At 37.4% G+C, this 19,175-nt stretch overlaps 1 protein-coding gene across 2 annotated transcripts in view; it reads left to right on the top strand.

The window, feature by feature from the left end:
* slc4a3 (solute carrier family 4 member 3) overlaps nt 1–19,175 on the top strand; it is a 74,270-nt gene that overhangs the window by 23,994 nt on the left and 31,101 nt on the right. For both annotated transcript variants that reach the window (XM_079882296.1, XM_079882295.1), the window contains exons 3-4: nt 15,291–15,447; nt 18,899–19,146. In XM_079882296.1, coding sequence (XP_079738422.1) covers nt 15,291–15,447; nt 18,899–19,146 — 405 coding nt within the window. The remainder of the gene's footprint in view (nt 1–15,290; nt 15,448–18,898; nt 19,147–19,175) is intronic.

The raw sequence follows: 19,175 nt of genomic DNA, 5'->3' as shown, positions 1-19,175 counted from the left end.
ACCTGGACCAGCATTTTTATTATAACTGCAATGCGTTTGACAATGTAACGTTACATCAGTGTAAAGGAAGAACACTGTACGGCTGCATGACATATCATTTAAACATCAATAGCTCGATGTGAGGATGCGCACAAGTCACTTAATTACATTTTGTCTTGTAATAATTTGATCCCTTGTTACTTAAATCAAAATGAGGGAACGTATTAGTACGACATGACCGCGATTTACATACGTTATGCATGATCATAAATGGATATATCGTGTTAATTTTCTTACATATAAATAGAGAGAGAGAGATAGATAGAGAGAGAGAGAGATGATACCGTGGCCACGAATTCGTTCCCTCCTTTTAGTAAATGGCAGCGTTAAATCGTGACCCACGAGGTAGGCCTAAAATTCATGTCCTCGTTTTGATTAAAATATGAACTTGTCCGCATAGAGCTGCATACTATATGTAAAATTGCACATGTTGCGGTTGTATTCATAGCATCAATCATAAATGTTTAAGTAGTTTGATTTAATTTGGCTTACCGTTCAAACCTACACGAGGACATTGACGACGACGCTTTCTCCAACGAACGAAGAAGTGAAATGCGCATGCGGCGGCGCCACTGGGCGGAGTGTAATTACACCTCTAAGGAGTTGGTTTAACACTGATGATCAACTCTGTCAAATAACTCCAACTCCGAACACCATTTTACTCTAAATGAGTTAAAATTACTCTTAGGGTGTTGAAATCAACTCTGAAATGTTTAACACCTAAATTTTAACACTCCAATTTTTGCTGTGCACAAGCAACACCTCCTCTTTGAATTGACAAAAATCAACAGAGAATAAAGAAATCAATAGTGGTAAGCGAGATGATTTGGCCAGTCTGAGTAAACAGAAAGTGTTCAGAGATTGATGCGCTGTTTCAGTTTAGCCCAGAATTGCACACTGATGTCCCACACGCAAATATTTAACCGAGTGTTATTTATACATCCCATAAAATCCAGTGGCAGCAGGACACACACTTCTGCATGCATACTGCTGCGCAATGTGGTTTTTGAACATTTAACAGAGCTGTTCTTTTGATGATGGTGATGAACATTTTCAAAAGTAGAAATAAATTATATACCTTAATGTTTGGGAGATCTAAATCTAATGAGAGTTAGTAGACATGTAGGTGCAACATTACTTATAGTCAACAGAATGTAAAAGTGTAAAAGGGACAATCAAAATAAAGTAAAACCAATTTTTGCTGTGTGACTTCAGTGTGAACAGACAGGACAGACAGAATTAATGTAATTTTTACATCAAACTCAACATTTGTCAAAATTACGTGCTTGATAACAAACATATGCAATAAGATTTTTTAAATGTTTTTGAAGGAAGTATCTTACGCTCACCAAGGCTGCATTTATTTTATAAAAAATACAATAAAAACTGTAGTTGTCACATTACGTGTAGGACAAAGCTCATGGATATGAGTAATACCTAGAAATAACATTTAATAACCAAACTCTCAAGGGAAACACCAAACACTCACGCTTACATTGACAATAAAAAACAAAGACTGAAGGAGAACACAAGGTATAAATACACATGGACTAACAAGATAACTAATGAGGTGATTGACAATGCATAGGTGATAGACATGACTAATTAGAAAAATCATGGAACACTAGGTCACAAGACTAAACCAAAAACACAATGAAGGGGGGAAACACAGATCATACATGTAACAGTAATATTGTGAAATAACATGAATGTAATTTATTCCTTCGATGCAAAGCTGAATTTTCAGCATCATTACCCCAGTTTTTAGTGTCATATGATCCTTCAGAAATCATTCTAATATGCTGATTTGCTGCTCAATTATTAATAATGGTTTTATTTGGTTGTATTTTGGTTGTGAGTATTTGCAGCGTGTTTCTAAATTTGGTTGCGTTGTGAGTATTTGCAGAGTATTTGCAGCGTGTTTCTGTATTTAGTTGCGTTGTGAGTATTTGCAGCACGTTTCTGTGTTTAGTTGCGTTGTGAGTATTTGCAGTGTGTTTCTGTGTTTAGTTGCGTTGTGAGTATTTGCAGTGTGTTTCTGTGTTTAGTTGCGTTGTGAGTATTTGCAGTGTGTTTCTGTGTTTAGTTGCGTTGTGAGTATTTGCAGCGTGTTTCTGCGTTTAGTTGCATTGTGAGTATTTGCAGTGTGTTTCTGTGTTTAGTTGCGTTGTGAGTATTTGCAGTGTGTTTCTGCGTTTAGTTGCATTGTGAGTATTTGCAGTGTGTTTCTGTGTTTAGTTGCGTTGTGAGTATTTGCAGTGTGTTTCTGTGTTTAGTTGCGTTGTGAGTATTTGCAGTGTGTTTCTGTTTAGTTGCGTTGTGAGTATTTGCAGTGTGTTTCTGTGTTTAGTTGCGTTGTGAGTATTTGCAGTGTGTTTCTGTGTTTAGTTGCGTTGTGAGTATTTGCAGTGTGTTTCTGTGTTTAGTTGCGTTGTGAGTATTTGCAGTGTGTTTCTGTGTTTAGTTGCGTTGTGAGTATTTGCAATGTGTTTCTGTGTTTAGTTGCGTTGTGAGTATTTGCAATGTGTTTCGTTGCGTTGTGAGTATTTGCAGTGTGTTTCTGTGTTTAGTTGCGTTGTGAGTATTTGCAGTGTGTTTCTGTATTTGGTTGTGTTGTGACTGAGTATTTGCAGAACATGTGTTGTCAAACTGATGAAGACGTTTTCTTAATTTGCTGGTGTTTTTTAAATTTTCTTCAGTTGCAGCACATTGAGATCTCTCTGCCACAGCAGATTTAACTAAAACAAAAGAAAGAAATATTACAACGTGGCCATGATTTAGTAAAGCGAGGGATTTAATTATTTTCACAATGTTTAATGCAAATATGTATACAAAATGAGTTGCAAGCACTGATCTATATAGAATAATAGTCATTATATAGATCAGTGGTTGCAAGTAACATTTCCTGTTGACTTTAAGGAAAGAAAACAAAATGATAAACTACACGTAACAGAGAGGATGGACAGAGAGTGATCAAGAATTAGGAATTATGTACGAATCTAATCCTATTATGCATCAGTCTGTTTGAGCATGCGAGTCTGTTTATCTAACTGAGCAACAAACTACCACCCATATTTTTCTGTACAGTAAACCACTGGCTGTAAATTTTTAAGCAGCAGATCAATGTTGCCCCACCCAATCTGAACAGGTGGCATCAGGATAGAGGGGGGCGGTTACCCCAGCTGTGTACAGCACTATGATATCATCATCACCATGACAACCATGAGCTCAGACCACTGAGAATAGAGATCCGTCTATCCTCGACCCCGTACAGTGCAAACACTGATAAAGCAGCGTCTAGCGGGGTCCTCAAGGGACCGATTAGGGCCAGACATCTATTCCAGGGATAGTCCACCCTATCTCTTATTTCACTCTTAAACACACAAAGGCTTGGAAAAATGTGCATGTATGTTCAGGAAACATAAACGAACAACATATCATCATTGACCTGCTATAACAAAAATAACTTATATAACTATATAGACTGACAGTCTTTTACAGACACTAAAAAAAAAAAAAAAATCAAAGCTGACAATAAAACAAAGCTTATTGGAGTACGTTTTACAGGAAATTCAATCTTTTATACTTAATTTCATTTTTAATTTAACATGCTAGTTCTGGAATGGAATAGGAATGGCTAATGGAATAAAAAACAAAAAAAAGGTAATTGTGACATCTTTATCTTTGAATTTATTTTCCTCAGAATTGTGTGTTTATATATTGCAATGCGGATAACTATATGTCAAAAACAATTTAAAGCAATTTCTGTTTCTAGACCAATTTTTTTTGTTGTGTTTCTTTTTTTTTCATTGTGCTGCTGTCACAGTCTGGTGGTGATAAATGCAATGAAAGCTAATGAACTTCAAAAGAATTCAAACTCAGTCTTTACTTGATAATACACAAGACATATAACAGAAGAAGAAGGCAGGAGAATGCACACCACGCGTATACACTGATAAGACAAGACAATGAACAAAACAAAACAGGGAGTACTTATGCTAGAACTTAACGAGGGAACTATTGAGTTAATAGATGTACACCAGGTGAACTAAATGACTAATCAAACACAACGGAGAACTGGGTCAAACTAAAGCTACATTTACACGTGGCCGGTTATTTTCATAAACGGACATTTCACCCTCTCCGTTTTCAGAAATGTGTTCGTTTACACAAACCCGTGTATATGCCGTCAAGAGCATGCCAAACCTGTAGGTGGCAGTGTAACGAGAAGCTCAAGCCCATGTTAGCCAATCAGAATCCCGAAAATATAGCTCGCACCTTTGACGCAGTGCAAGTTCTGTCGCATACTGTGACGTCCACTGCCTAAAACTCAGTTTTTCTCAGTTTACATGCAAACGTGCAAACAGAGTTTTCCAAAATCTCCACTCTGGCCAGAGTTTTTAGAAAGAATCGTTTTCAGAGGCGAATTCTCCGTTTGCGTGTAAACGAGAGGCACAACCGAAGGGAAATGTCTCCGTTTTTTCAAAATAACCATGTACGTGTGAACGGGGCCTAGCATACAACGAAGGCAGAATACACAAAGAAACATGACAAAACAGAACATAACTCTGACAGCGGCATGATTCATTATTTTACTATAACGTTCCCTGTGCTGCTACTGAACCTACATTGCTATGGCAAAAGAAATGACATTTTACCCATATTGCAAAAAACAGCAGAAAAACAGGCTAATAATAAGAAGACAATAAACAGACAACACATTTTATTAGTCAGATAAAATCACAAAGTCTGAGTCATAATGAATGACTGAATTAATCTGACTCACTTTTTGACTGGATGTTTTTAAGGTATCAATTCGCAAAAGACCTTGTTGTTATAAATGCTAATTAAAATAAAGAAAAATTATACAAAAACAGTATTGCGTGTGTGTTGTTAGGGCCATTTCATGTGTGTCAATAGAAACACTGTGCAGCTATAATACACTATTTATAAAATGTTCTGTCGTTTTTCAAGAGAGTTCAACAGTTTGGAGCAAGAAACGCACTGGCTCACACTCCTCCATTCACAGGAAAGCTTCGCACATTTGTCTGTATAGGGGTGAAGGAGCATTTCTGACTCACCCTTTTGGACTGAAATGCAGACGCGGGTTTTAGACAGCTTTATTTGTCTTTGCATATCTTGTGCATTCGGGAAGCACTGTTTAAAATCTGAGAAGAGAAGAGCATTGTTGCCTCTGTCCATCCTGGCCAAGGCAAGGTTTTTTAAGTAAGTTTTTCATTGCTTTATTTCATTAGTTTATTTCATTTTAGCTTAATCTCAAATTCAGAAAATTATTTTTAATATTTTTAACAACAGCAACACTGCAATTAGTGAGTCTTTTTTGACTTTTTCATTAAAAAGTACTGGCTCATTTGTTTGTGAATCATACCATACTGGTCAATGTTGCCGCATGCAACCAGTAAGGACATTGTAGTAAGAAAAATGTGTTGTCTATTTATTGAATTTATATCATTTTAGAGCACCTCATCTTTATCTATCAGCCCATTTAGTCTCAGTAAATGAAGTTCACAACTAAATACTTTTATGTTTACATCCTTTATTTTGCTTTGTCATTGTGCATTCAGTCAGAACATGTTATTTGTACAGTTCCCGAATGGCTCTCCATTCCCAACTCTATAGCTGCCTTCAGGAACGTACGTTTGACCTGCTATTGGCACATGTTTGAAATCCTGGAGAGAACGAAGCAGACCTTTTTTTTTTTGCCTGTATTTACCTCTCTTTTCAAAAACATGCCATGAAATTTTTTCCATAGTGACAGTGAGTCATCGCTGGTACTGTGGGAAAGGGCAGATGCTGTGAATCCTGTCGTAGTGTGCTAGTGAAATGCCAGCTGTGAGCTGGTTGATCTGGTGTTTTTAAGCAGAGGAAGGTGTCTCTGCCTGCAGCTCTTTAATGACACAAATTGAGTTGTTTATAAGCCAATGACTCACGATTACAAGCTTAAACAAAACAACTCATTTACATCATTCTCGTCTCCCATCACTCCTTGGCAGCATCTGTGAGCTTCATTTCTGACAACACTCTCTTATCCAGCTCTCGTGCAAGAGCCACATTTGTAGAGCAGCTCGCTTCTTCTTTCTGCTGCAAGGCAAGTTTATTTATATAGCATGTTTCATACACAAGTTCTTTGTGTTATTAATTTTGATTTGATTATGTCATTCACAATACTTCATGGGATTGTTCTTTATTCCCATTTTCAGTCGTCTATGCCTTATAGTCTTTCTGTCACTACAGGCCACATGTACATTAAGTTGTTGTTTGTTCTGGGAATATTTGTGAATGTCACTGTTGTTGTAGTGAGACCTGACACACATCACTGAGAGCATCAGTGGGGCTCAAGGGACATGTTGTGTTTTGTTCACCAAAGCTAGATGGAGAATGGTGATTTGACATTGTGGCTCAGGCTGCAGAGCTGTCACAACACTAGAATTTCAGTGGTCTTCGTTAAACTCCAAAAATTGAACTACGGCATATAATACATCAGCTCATCAAATGCTTTCACTTCAAACCCTCTAAATCCCAGCATCTGCCCATTCAGAAATACCGGTTTGTTACCAGAAACCTCTAAACACCACTTCCCTTGGCCAGCAAAAGCCTCTAAGTTCAGAGAACCAATCAGAAGACACGAATCGAATCATATGATTTCAAGATGAATGACCTTGTGCATATGAGCCAGTGTTCTGCTGAATAATGCTACCTATCCATAGAAAGTATAAGAAGTGGACAGAGCCATCTCATTGGAACTCAATTGAGACAAGTGAAGCCCATTTTTAGCGATTTTTTTAGCACTTCCGTTCCTGACGCGCAGACTCAAACCGACTCAAATTAAGCTTGATGACGTGAGCAACCTGTCTGACAGATGTAAATCTTCTAGTAGCTGTGCGTGCAAACTGCCAACGTTAATCTTGCAGAGACGGCGAGCTTGAGCAAAGAGTTCTTTGGCGTGAGTGAGCAGGAGTAAGTATTCTGATTAATTCTTTTGTATAGTATTTATTTTAAAATGTAACGCCAGGGCTTCTCCCTTGACGTCCCCCCGATTGCCTGCGAGCTTCTCCTCCTGTCTGTACGGTAATTTCTCTACTGTGCTACAGACAGTCAAGTGGTTATGACGCAATCGTTAGCCTATTTTTACAAAAACTGTTTCTACGGGGCCATAATGTAACATAGAAGGTAATGGAGCCCTTTATACATTGTTGTGTTTCTTTAGAAATAAATAATGGAAAAATGGAGTCTTTAAATGCCTCAGATGTAAAGTTATTCGCTGTCAAAGTGACGCCAAAATGAATGGGAGTCAATGGAATGCTAACGCAAGTGAAGTTCTGCATGATGGCGGCACGCGGCCGGCTTCAACTTCCGGTCGATGGATTACCCGCTTGTACCTATCAGATTGTGCTACCAACACTGTATTTGCATTGTTTTAAGGGTAGGTTTAGGGTAGGGGTAGAGATGGATGTCAATAAAGCCTCAAACCGCATGAATATGATGCTGGTAGCACAATCTGATAGGTAGCATTCTTTGCTGTTGAAAAATGCAGGTTGTGTTTAACACACACACACACACACACACACATACACACACACACACACACACACACACACACACACACACACACACACACACACACACACACACACACACACACACACACATACACACACACACACACACACACACACACACACACACACACACATATACATAAATGAGTGTGCGCACATAAACGAGATTGCTAGATGCAATCAATCGCGATTAATAGTTTGGACAGCAATTATATATTATATAAAACGTCATATATATATATATATATATATATATATATGAAAACGTCAGATATATATATATATATATATATATATATATATATATATATATATATATAGTTTTATTTTATTTTTTATATATTATAAGTTAAATTATTATAAGTTAAATTATTATATAACAAATTAAAAATATAATCAAATACTAAATAATATGTATCAATATAATATATTATTACACACAAAGAAAATACCATATATATTAATTATTTATTTAATATAATACAAATAAAACATTATTTATTTCAAAATAAAAATGATATAAAAAATGCTGAAATATTAATATTAATATTAAAAACAAAAATGAATTTCTCTGAATTTCATAATTCAACTTCCTTACATTATTATTATTATTTTTTATTTGTTTGTGTGTGTGCTAATTTAATTCCAGTTCAGTTCTGAATGGCGGATAACCCTGGTGTAAGTGTTAGTCAGGGATTGTCTCTCTGTTCTTGGCTGCCTGAAAAGGTCAGTACTTTTGGGAAATAGTGGGACTGTGAGAATGAATGAGTATCCTGTGCTTTCACAAAGAGCTCAGATGGGCCTCCACAGTCACCTGATACCCAGGCCAGACTTAGCAGGCATACCTGCAGCTTTAGACGGCACTTCGAGCACCAGAATAGCTCCTTGAACAGCCTCCAGACAAAGAATAAGTGTAACCCCATCGGATCTACTCGCACCGCTCCGAGCGGGATATCCAGCATGGGAGGCGGGCACACTAACAAGGACGCTGGAGACCGTAGCATCTAGCGTCAGTCGCTAGTGCGCCTCTTGAGGACAGGGGAGTGAGGTTTACTCCCACAGCTCTCACTAGCTGGCCTAGAGAAGATGCAGTTCACTCTCTCTCAGCTGAGGCACAAATGTCATGCATGAGATATCAATAGCATGGGTATCTATTTTCTGCAGTATCAGAAGTACTTACAGTTTTTTACGATTGCTAAACGACAGTGAGCACAACTGGAGCTACATGTGCAAAACTCTAACTACAGTCTGCACAGCAGCAGTCACCTGAGCTAAACAGTTCACATCACCTGCAAAACTCATTCCAAGCAACACAACTCTTAACACACGGCTCAAAACAGGCTCAGTGCAGCCAAGCCAAACACTATGCACAACCCTCACTGAGATAACACACACTGTCACTCAGAACACACTGAGAGGAAAAACACTAGCATCAAACACCAATACAGAAAATACAAACCTTTCATCTTTACAGTTTGAACAATTTCAGTGACTTCATACAAAGTAATATTTTCTTCAAAGAAAAGAGTGACATTCTTTCACATGATTTATTTAAATTTTTAGAACATAAAAATTCTTTAAGGTAAATGAAAATTAGCAGTTTGCTTCAATAGTCTGTAGTAATTTACGGAATTATACAGTAATGAGAAAAAAAAGGTAGAAACTAAAAGTACATACTGTAATTCGAACAAATAATTGAGGGGCTAATCCTGAAATTGCAATCAGCAGTGTTTGAAAGGCACAAGGCTGAAATCTATTCTGTTTTGAATGTGTGGTTCACAGTTTTGACAGCAGTGTGTTAGCATTTGAACAAAGTGCTGTAAATCCACAGTGTTGTGCAGGTTGTGGTTAAAGTCATGGGATAAGTGTGTAGACTAGAGTTTTGAAACATGTGTTCAAGCAATGAAAAACGAACTAGAGTTTGGTCCACATGAACTGCTGCTGTGCAGACTGGAGTTAGAGTTTTCCACATGTGACTCCAGTTGTGCTCACTGTCGTTTAGCACTCGAAAAAAACTGTAATACAGACTCAATTTGATACCTGAGGGCTGACTGCATATTTGTGTGCTTGCTCTTTAAAGAGCTTTTGGGCCTCGAGGAAAAAGAGAAAACCACGCAATGTGTTCTTTAATACTTATTACACGGCTCATGTGGAATACTTGATTCTGATTGGTCAGTCGAGCCATCCAGTGGTATGTCATTCCCAGATAACAAACGGTAAAAAAACACAGGGATCATTGCAACGATTGTTTTGTACACTGTACTGGATTATAAGATAACACAGGTAATATTTTAAAACATTTTAATCTCAAATCAGTATCTCCTATCCCCATAATTATTTATGTGGTGAAATGCCGTAGCCTATAGCCTAATAAGTAGTATGACTGTACCGTATGTCCTTGTCCCTTAAATGTCTGTCTAGTTTGAATTTATTGCTTGCTAGCAACTGCTTTCTTCAAGGAAGCTTAACGTTTAAAGACCTAATATAATATTTCAACTGAAGTCAATATTTTGTGTCTAATTATCTAATTATTATATGTAGCCATGTAATAAGTTTTGCGTTGGTGTCCTGATCACCCTGTCAGGGTTTATTTTGTGAAAACAACCGGCTGGATGTACATTATTACTTACTTAATGTTTAAACCATAGACTGTAAAAAAATATGGACGTAGTGTCCGTGACGTCACCCGTAGGTTTCTGAAGACCGTTTTTGAAGCCTAAAGTGGGCGTAGCCGACCGTCGCCATCTTGGCAGCGCGTCACTCCCGAATTTATTTATTTTTTACAGTCAGACAATTAGCTGAGGTAACGGGACGGCTAACAAACATCAGACAAACGGCTAATGATGACTAATGACCACAGCAGCGGGAATCCACCTGTCACTCAAAAGTGGACACCATTAATTATGCAGAAATTTAAGGCTTAATATAATTTAAACGGATGAGTTATAATAAAATTCACCCCCCTCACAGTTGTCATGAATTCGCTGTATAGACCAAAGCCACTTTTTGCTCCAGGCTGTAAACGTGTTTTTTTCTGTTGTAAAGTTGGGCATTTTAACATGGGGGAGATGCAGATTTGACTCACTTTTGCAGCCAGCCTCAAGCGGCCAGTTGATGAATTGCCATTTAATTCACTTCCGTGTTGGTTTCAAGAGAGAGGGAGGTTGCCACTTGGTTTAAACTTAATGATGAAAAAAAAAAAAAAATTTTTAACAAACTGACCAAATTACTATTGCAATTATTTTTTAAAAAGCGAAACGGCTTCTCAAACAAGAAACAAATGTTGGGCGGGACTTGATTTTTTCCATGGAGAATTGATTGGACCGTTGGATTGTTGTGGCTTGTTATTTCTGTGAGCTCATGTGGGAACTATTCATTAAAATAAGCATTTCATTAGAGTCATTATTCATTCAGATGACAAACGTACACTGGCCACGCAGTATGTTTTCAAATCACTTAAAAGAGAACCGGTTCCTAAAAGTAATTTTTTTGTGCATTGAATTAGACTAGTCACATGATATGTTTTTGATTTGCTACAGAAAACCGGTTCATTAGAGTCATTTGTTTGGGAATCAGACTGCACTGTGTGTTTGATTCACAAAAAAAAGAACCTGTTCCTTAAGAGTCATTTGCTTATGAATCGAATCAGTTACCATAGTTTGAATCACTAAAAAGAACTGACTAAAGTCATTTGTTTGTGAATCATACCTCAGTGCTAACGTCATATGTTTATTTTTGTTCACAGCCCGTGGAAATTCTGTCGAGACAACTTAATAGAAAGACGTTTCTTCTCATTTTTGCAGCTCACACAGGTTTTTAAGTGCTTAACTCAAATTCACAAGATGCAACAGGAACGCTGCCTCTGAAAAGTGGGACAGGAAAATACACACCATTCATTTACTTTTATAATGAACAGAATCCTGATATTTCACTGCATTGGAATCGACTACTGAAATGTTGGTATCATGAGAAGCCCTTACTATCTCGGCAGAGCGGGCAGCCACCTATGACGTACGTAACTCTATCTACCGTTTACCCAGAGCACTTGCTAACAGCAAGCAAACACATCTGCCAGTCCTCACTGAATTCCCATTGTCATTCTGTTCACCTTGCAGTTGAAATAACCCGTAACCTTTATTGGGAGCGCATGCACTCAGTCTCGCTCAAGCCATTAACATTTGCACAATCAGAGAACTGCAAGAGCAAATGCTGTTTGGGTCCTTTGTTTTACATTGAGTAGAGAAACAGTGGGAAATGCTGTTCAAAAAGTACTGTTCTAAAAACCCTGCTGTTGTTTGTTTGTTTTGTTCTTTTGATACATTATGGTAATTAAGAAGGGGCAATTACAGAAGAGAAACCGAATGAGTGAGGGAGAGGTGACTGAACAGAGAAAATGGATAATATTACATTGCTGCTCATGAAAACATGACCAGGTTTCACCCCAATTTCATCCTAGCCTATTTGCCTGTTTTTATGAGCATTTGCATTGGGACATATTTCCAAATTACTCCAAATTCTTGTAATGCATCCTCATGTCTTCTGAGCTTATATAAATAATACAGTATATTTATTGTAGTAAAAAGGTATTACATTAAAAATAATAAAACAATATACAGTAGTATATTCTTTATAGTAAAACATTACTGTAATATAATAAGGATGTGAATTACGTGAGGTTTGGGATGAAATCCCCAAAAAGGGAGTCAAAACAAATCGGGATAGGAAGACAAATTTCAAACAGTTTATAACTCGCAATTGCAAGTTTATATCTCAAAATTCTGAGAAAAGATGTCAGAATTGTGAGTTTACATCTCGCAATTCTAGCTTTATAATATGCAATTGCGACTGGATGTAAACTCGCAATTGTGAGATAAAAAGTCACAATTATCTTATAAAATGTTTTATTCTGTGGCGGAAATAAGTTTCCATACAAACAAGCCTAATAACAGACTGGTGGGAGTGGCCTTGGACAGCAACATGCCCAATGCATTATGGGTGGTTACGTTTTCCTATACCTATTTGGCAAAATGGAAGACAGCAGCCTTTTTTTCTATGTTTTCTCTAGTCAGGTAGCACCAATGTCTTTTTTTTTTTCTTTCCTTTTTTTTTTACATTTCTACGTATAGGCAGCCAAGTTTTGTTGAAAGCCTATTGTGCCAGCAGTAAAATACCCCTTTAAGAGGTTGGAAAAGCATCATGAAAGAGCAGAAATCGTGTGATACAGCAGAATGGACTTCTCCAGTGTCCCAAACTGGCTCATTTCCAAGTCTCCTGTACTATCAGAGCCAGCCGTTTATCATTTGACTTCACAGGTCTTCATTAAAGTCACCACTTCAGCAATGATAAAAGAGCGGCGCACAGCGTGCAGACACTGAGAGCTTAATGAAATGTTGTCCTCATTAATTTACGCAAAGCTGAGGGTCACAGACAACAAAGAAGACTTTGTTTCCTTAATTAATGCCTCATTCGTTCATCTCATTTCAGTTTTGCCGAATTTGCCCCATCTGCTCTGATTAATTATGCAGAGGCCTGCCATTTGCCCGTGCTTATTTTCCTGAAGAATTAAAGAAAATGTATTTGAAAAGATTCATGTTTGTTTTAATGCCTCAGGGTAAATGATTTGTTGGCTTTTGTGTTTGCCGAGGTTCAGTTGGCCGTTCTGAATCTTGGTGCTTGTTGGACATGACAGAGGTGCTGTTGAATGCAGTTGTATTTGTTAATGGGGACGCTGCAGGGCTGCTGTTGACTTCATGCTGACACCGTGGCATTTACTCTGACTGATCTGCGAGCCTTGTAGCCTGTCAGCATGCTTTATCCCACCCGCACTCCTCAAAGCCTTCTTCTCACGAGCCAAACGTTAGATGCCTCGCATAGGTGGAACTGTGGGCGGGGCCATATGGGCACCTAAAATATGATTGGCCCTTCCAGTGTCCCATTCAACATTCCTTCCCAGTAAACAATTACCGTCTTTCAACGTTGAAATATGGTTGAAAATAAGTCGGTCCGCCTTGGCCTGGATTACGACGTGATTTCAACTATGTAGTTTCGGCCGGACTGTTTGACTACGTGTTCTCAACTGATCATCTAAGACAGGATAAGTCTGTTATACATGCTAAAATAACGGAGAAAAACAAACTACCAAACCATGTTTATTATTATCTCAAATAAATTGAAAGAGTTTTACATATTCCATCAAGACGTTGAAGATCGACCTGTTTTCAGCGTTGAAAAGTCGTAATTAGACGTTGAAGATTTACGTATATTCAACGTCTAATAGACGACCTTTTGCTAGCTTTGTTTTATTTTGATCATGATGGTAATGAGATAATTTTAATGAAGATATACTCTTGATACTGTAAGATATTAACAATGCTCTATCTTTGTTTTTAGAAGATTGTGCTTATATTCACACTATTGCGAACTATCCTAATGCCCTGTTTACACCTGGTATTAAGATGCGTTTTCGTCGATCGGATCACAATGAGGGAGACACATTCCCATTTACATCTGGTGTTTTAATTCGTCTCGTTTGTCCACTTTCAACCACTTCTGTCCTGATTTCTTCGAGGGGAGGGTCTATGTGTGGGTAAATGTGTAGGCTTTTTAAGGATCTTTCGATCTAATGTTGAATTTTCTGTCGAATTTGAACCACTGAATTTGTGTATAAGCGAATTTGTAAAGCGAAAGAAACTGACAAAAAATTGCCTGTCGAATATAATAGGTTGTATTTTTAAACAGACCAAATAATTTGGAAGTGAAATCTAAAAGGTGAATATGGATTATTGAATTTTTAATAATGAAATTGTGTGTGAAATGTTTTGAATTGAAATATTCACAGCTTAAATATACCACCATGTTGAATTTCAGCCCATGAAAATTCAAACCCTAAAAATAGCCTACAATGCATTAAAATACAAGCATGGTCAATGCAATGCATATTTTTCAATTAGTGCAATTCAACAAGCTTTTTTTGTTTCAAATACATTTATCATTATTTTACTTCCATCACAACCTATGGCATCACGGGGTTGGTTTGCTCCGCTGGATTAATGGAGATGAACGTAGTTTCTATTCTGGTCTGATTTGTCTGTTTATTTTAAGCTGGGTTCACACTGTGCGATTTTGGCAATAATTTTGCCGTCTGAGACACGTTTTGAGAATCCTAAGAAATTCTTCTGATCCTAAGCCAAAATCTGAAGTATCGCTAGTTTGACATGTTCGGCGACAGCTGATTAATGACCCTTGTTATCAAATTTTACCTCAGACAAAACAGACAATGTCAGAAGATTTGAGGCACAGTCCTGCATTGTGACTTTTCCAATAGTAGCGCAGAACCCGATTACACAACTAGTGAGACAACAACAAACCACCTAGAAAAAAAACATGCCTAGAATCTCCAATAACGCCTCTCAGTCACCATGATGCCCTGTTCTTCTTGGCTGATAACCCATCCAGAATTGCGGTGCACTGGGTGAGCGCTAATGGACGTGTGGTTGTGGTTCAATCTCAGAGAACATAAAACATCTGGCCGTAACTGCTCAAACTCTTCAGAGCATGCCAGAAGGAATCATTTGGCCTCAAGTTTATTTCCCATACTTCCTCAAATGTATTTTAGCATCTGGAACATCTGTCTGGCACTTACTGTGTGGTTTCAAATGATCTCATCTGCAGGTTTTGTTGGAAGAAGAGAAGGACTCCACAGCAGGACAAGAAGATGAGGAATGGGAGAAGGCCTTGTCTGTGGAGAGGTTCGGGGACATCATTACTGAGTCTGCCATCAATGGCGCAGACAAAATGGGCCGCAGCTACAATGAGAAAGACTTTGAGTGTAAGTACTGTCTGATGTATAACCATAATTATATGTGATCTCCATTTTAAATAATCTTCAAGTGTTTAGAATAGGTTTGAAATCTGACTTGGATGATCCGATCACAAGTGTAGTGGTCTGCCGAGAAAGATTTTGCCGAGTGACAAATTTACACTGTTGTGTGCAAACATATTTTATTAACATAACAGTGTTCTTAAGAACATTTAAAACTATTAAAAGTCGATTTTGTTTGTACAATTAGAACTTAAACTATTAAAAATGAATTTGTTAATTGAAATAATCCTGAAATAAAATTAAATATAAATTTTAGATGAAAAACTTAAATGTAAAAACTTTGAAAATGCTTAAACAACAATTAGAAATGTCGCCTTGGTAAACCGTTTGTGTTAAATGAAATAAAGCCTATATATATATATATATATATATATATATAATATATAAAAATTATCATAACAAAATTACTAAAACTTAAACTAAAATGCAAAAAACTGAAAATATAAAATAGAAGCTATTTCAAAATAGTAATAAATACTAATACTATAATATAAAAGAACACTCTACAAACATTTCAAGTGTAATGCTTACTGTTATTCAAGTCCCTTTTTCAAATGATGGTTATGTTTCATGCATGCATTTTTTACGTTTAAAACTCTGAGGGAAATTGGCTTCAAAGTGTTTTGATTGAATTCTTATTGATCTGATATACATTTTCACACTACATTTTCTACAAACACCACACACTACAAAACCTGTCTGTCACATGAGAGATCACTCTCTAAGAGTCCCAATCAGTTTCAACGAGATGCATTTAGCCTTTTTGCATGGCAGCGTTAAGAGCTGCGTTTAGTGCTGACCACTTGTGACTGGATTCTCAGAGACGGATGTTAATACGAGGTGTGAATAAGGTCAAAGATATATTTTTTCAAACTTTAGGGGCTGTTTACACAACACCATTTTCAACTAAAAAGAACAACTTTGTGTGCCTTTTGGCTGTTCATTTACATGACAACGGCATTTTGGGGGCCTGAGAACGCAAACCTTTGAAAACCAGATTCAAAGTGGAAGTTTTTGAAAACGATACCGTTTATCATCTCCTTGTAAACTACAAGAACGTGAATTTGTGAAAACGGTGACGTCATGCGCATGCGTGTTACGTGTTCAGTCTATAGGCGCAAAGTGTTTATTCGCAAAGTAACATCGCCAACTACTGGCCTGGCAGCAGAATACAGCGTTTTTAGTCGTTTTCGCGGATCTGTGTGAACGGGGATCGATTTGACAACGTTGTCATCTGTACGCGAAAAACGCAAAGGAAAAGCTTTTCCGTTTTTAGTGCATTATTGTTGCTGCTGTTGCTGAAAGTGTCAGACTGCTAGAAGGTTCCATGTTTAGATACATAATTCTGCAGAAGGTGTACAGAACATGGCAGTTCAGAAGTACAGAGAAGACTTTTTAATGGCTCTCTCACACTCCCTGGACTCCTGTGGAGCTGCGTCTGTGCCAGTCGCTTTCCAGACCCTGATAAATCAGGGCCTACATTTCCCTCTACATGTCGCGGCAGTAGTGGGAGGTGTAAACTAGCCTGTGATGCATTCACAGAGGCACCCTGAACACAGGACAAATCACACGTTATCCGCTCTGTAAGGGATGTCAAATTACAATTAGAATTTCGAACATTCGTAGAATGTAAAATAAAAAGCATAATTGCAAGATATAAACTCGGAATTGCGAGTTACAAAGTCAGAATCATGAGATATAAATTCGCAGTTCTGACTTTTTTCTCAGAATTGCGTGATATAAACTTGCAATTGCGAGAAAAAAAGTCGCAATTACCTGTTATTGTAATGTTATTCTGTGGCGGAAACAAGCTTCCATAGAACCCCCTTGATGCATCGCTGCTACGTTGTTCATTCAAAACATTGCAGAAATAAAGACGCTCATTTCGTAGATCTTGGTTATGCCAGCCTAAGGCACACCTGTGCAATAATCACGCTGTCTAATCAGTATCTTGATATGCCACACCTGTGAGGTGGATGGATTATCTCGGCAAAGGAGAAGTGCTCACTAACACAGATTTAGACAGATTTGTGAACAATATTTGAGAGAAATAGGCCTTTTGTGTACATAGAAAAAGTCTTAGATCTTTGAGTTCAGCTCATGAAAAATGGGGGTAAAAACAAAAGTGTTGCTTTTATAATTTTGTTCAGTGTATTTTTGATTTATACATTTTTATTTATTTATTTATTTTATTTTTTTTATTTTTTTTGCACATGACAAGACGTTATCTCAGGGCTCAGTGTGCCCATTGTTATTTAAACTACTCTTACAGTCAACGTGAAATTCACAAACACAAATTTACATTTACATTTACATTTATTCATTTAGCAGACAAAAAATACAAAAATACACATTGTATTCCTTTTGCCCTAGTACACGTTCCTGATCGTATTGTGCACGATTCATCAGTTCTTCCAAAGAAAATAAATGTCTTTGTGATCGTTCATCAAAAACATGCTCTGCTTCTGAAGCGACTGTCCTTTTCAGCTGATGTCACAAATCCATCATTATTTTCCTCTCCTCCAACCACACATTCTGATATGTAATTCCCCATTTTCAAATTACAAGTCAGTTAAAAAAAAGGTATCTAGAACACTCACACTTCCATGTTTTTGCATGCATTTATTTAACAAAAAAAAAAAGAGTAAAAACTGTGATATTATGAAATATTATTACAATTTAAAATAACTGCTTTCTATTATAATATATTTTAAAATTTAATTTATTCCTGTGATCAAAACTGATTTTTCAGCATCATTACTCCAGTCTTCAGTGTCACATGATCCTTCAGAAATCATTCTAATATGATGATTTGCTGCTCAAGAAACTTTTCTTCTTATTATTATCAATGTTGAAAAGAGTTGTATATATTTTTTTCAGGATTCTTGTGAACAGCAAATTAACAGCATTTATTTGAAATAGAAATCTTTTGTAACAATGTCTTTACTGTCACTTTTAAACATACTTTATTTTAAAAAAATTACTTGCCCCAATCTTTTGTAGTGTATAATTCTGAAATAAGTCTGCACATCATATTTATTAATTGCTGTAGCTTGTTAATTTCATGTACATTTTAAATGTAACATGCAAGATTTAAGCCTGTGAAATAAGAGATACCTGGTAACAGAGAAATTTGAGTAAGAGGAACCATCTAATGGAGATGTTGCAATGGCAGCTTAATTATCTGTGACCTTTTAAAATACCTTGTAATTGCTTATTACATGGTTTGATCAATGGTGGCATTCTTTGGTCAAATGTGTTTGTATAGTGTCAATAAACTGAATCATTGACCTGTGCTAGATCACTCCGCAGTCTCTTTCTTTTGCATCTGTCAGCCGTTTGCAGTCTGAACATCATCCTTTACCTAATTTCTCTCTCTCTTTCTCTTTATGGACAGATCACCGGCACACCTTCCACCACACGCACCATCCCCTGTCCACCCACCTCCCCCCGCAGCGTTTCCGCAAGAGGGTTCTCAGTATGGACCGCCGGCGAAAGAAAAAGAGGAAGAAAAAGAAGACGTCCATGCCCCCGTCAGATGTCACGCCCACTATTCATGAGGTGGATGAGGAGGAGGCGGAGTCTGAGATGGAGGGCCAGTGCCAAGCAGCCACGCCCACTGAGCCATCTGAAGAGCTGCCACAGGTTACTTCAACTCACAGTACTATTATTTT

Source organism: Squalius cephalus (genome assembly GCF_949319135.1).
Source record: "Squalius cephalus genome assembly, chromosome: 9".
Classification (NCBI taxonomy): Eukaryota; Metazoa; Chordata; class Actinopteri; order Cypriniformes; family Leuciscidae; genus Squalius; species Squalius cephalus.
This window is presented reverse-complemented; position numbering and strand designations above follow the sequence as displayed.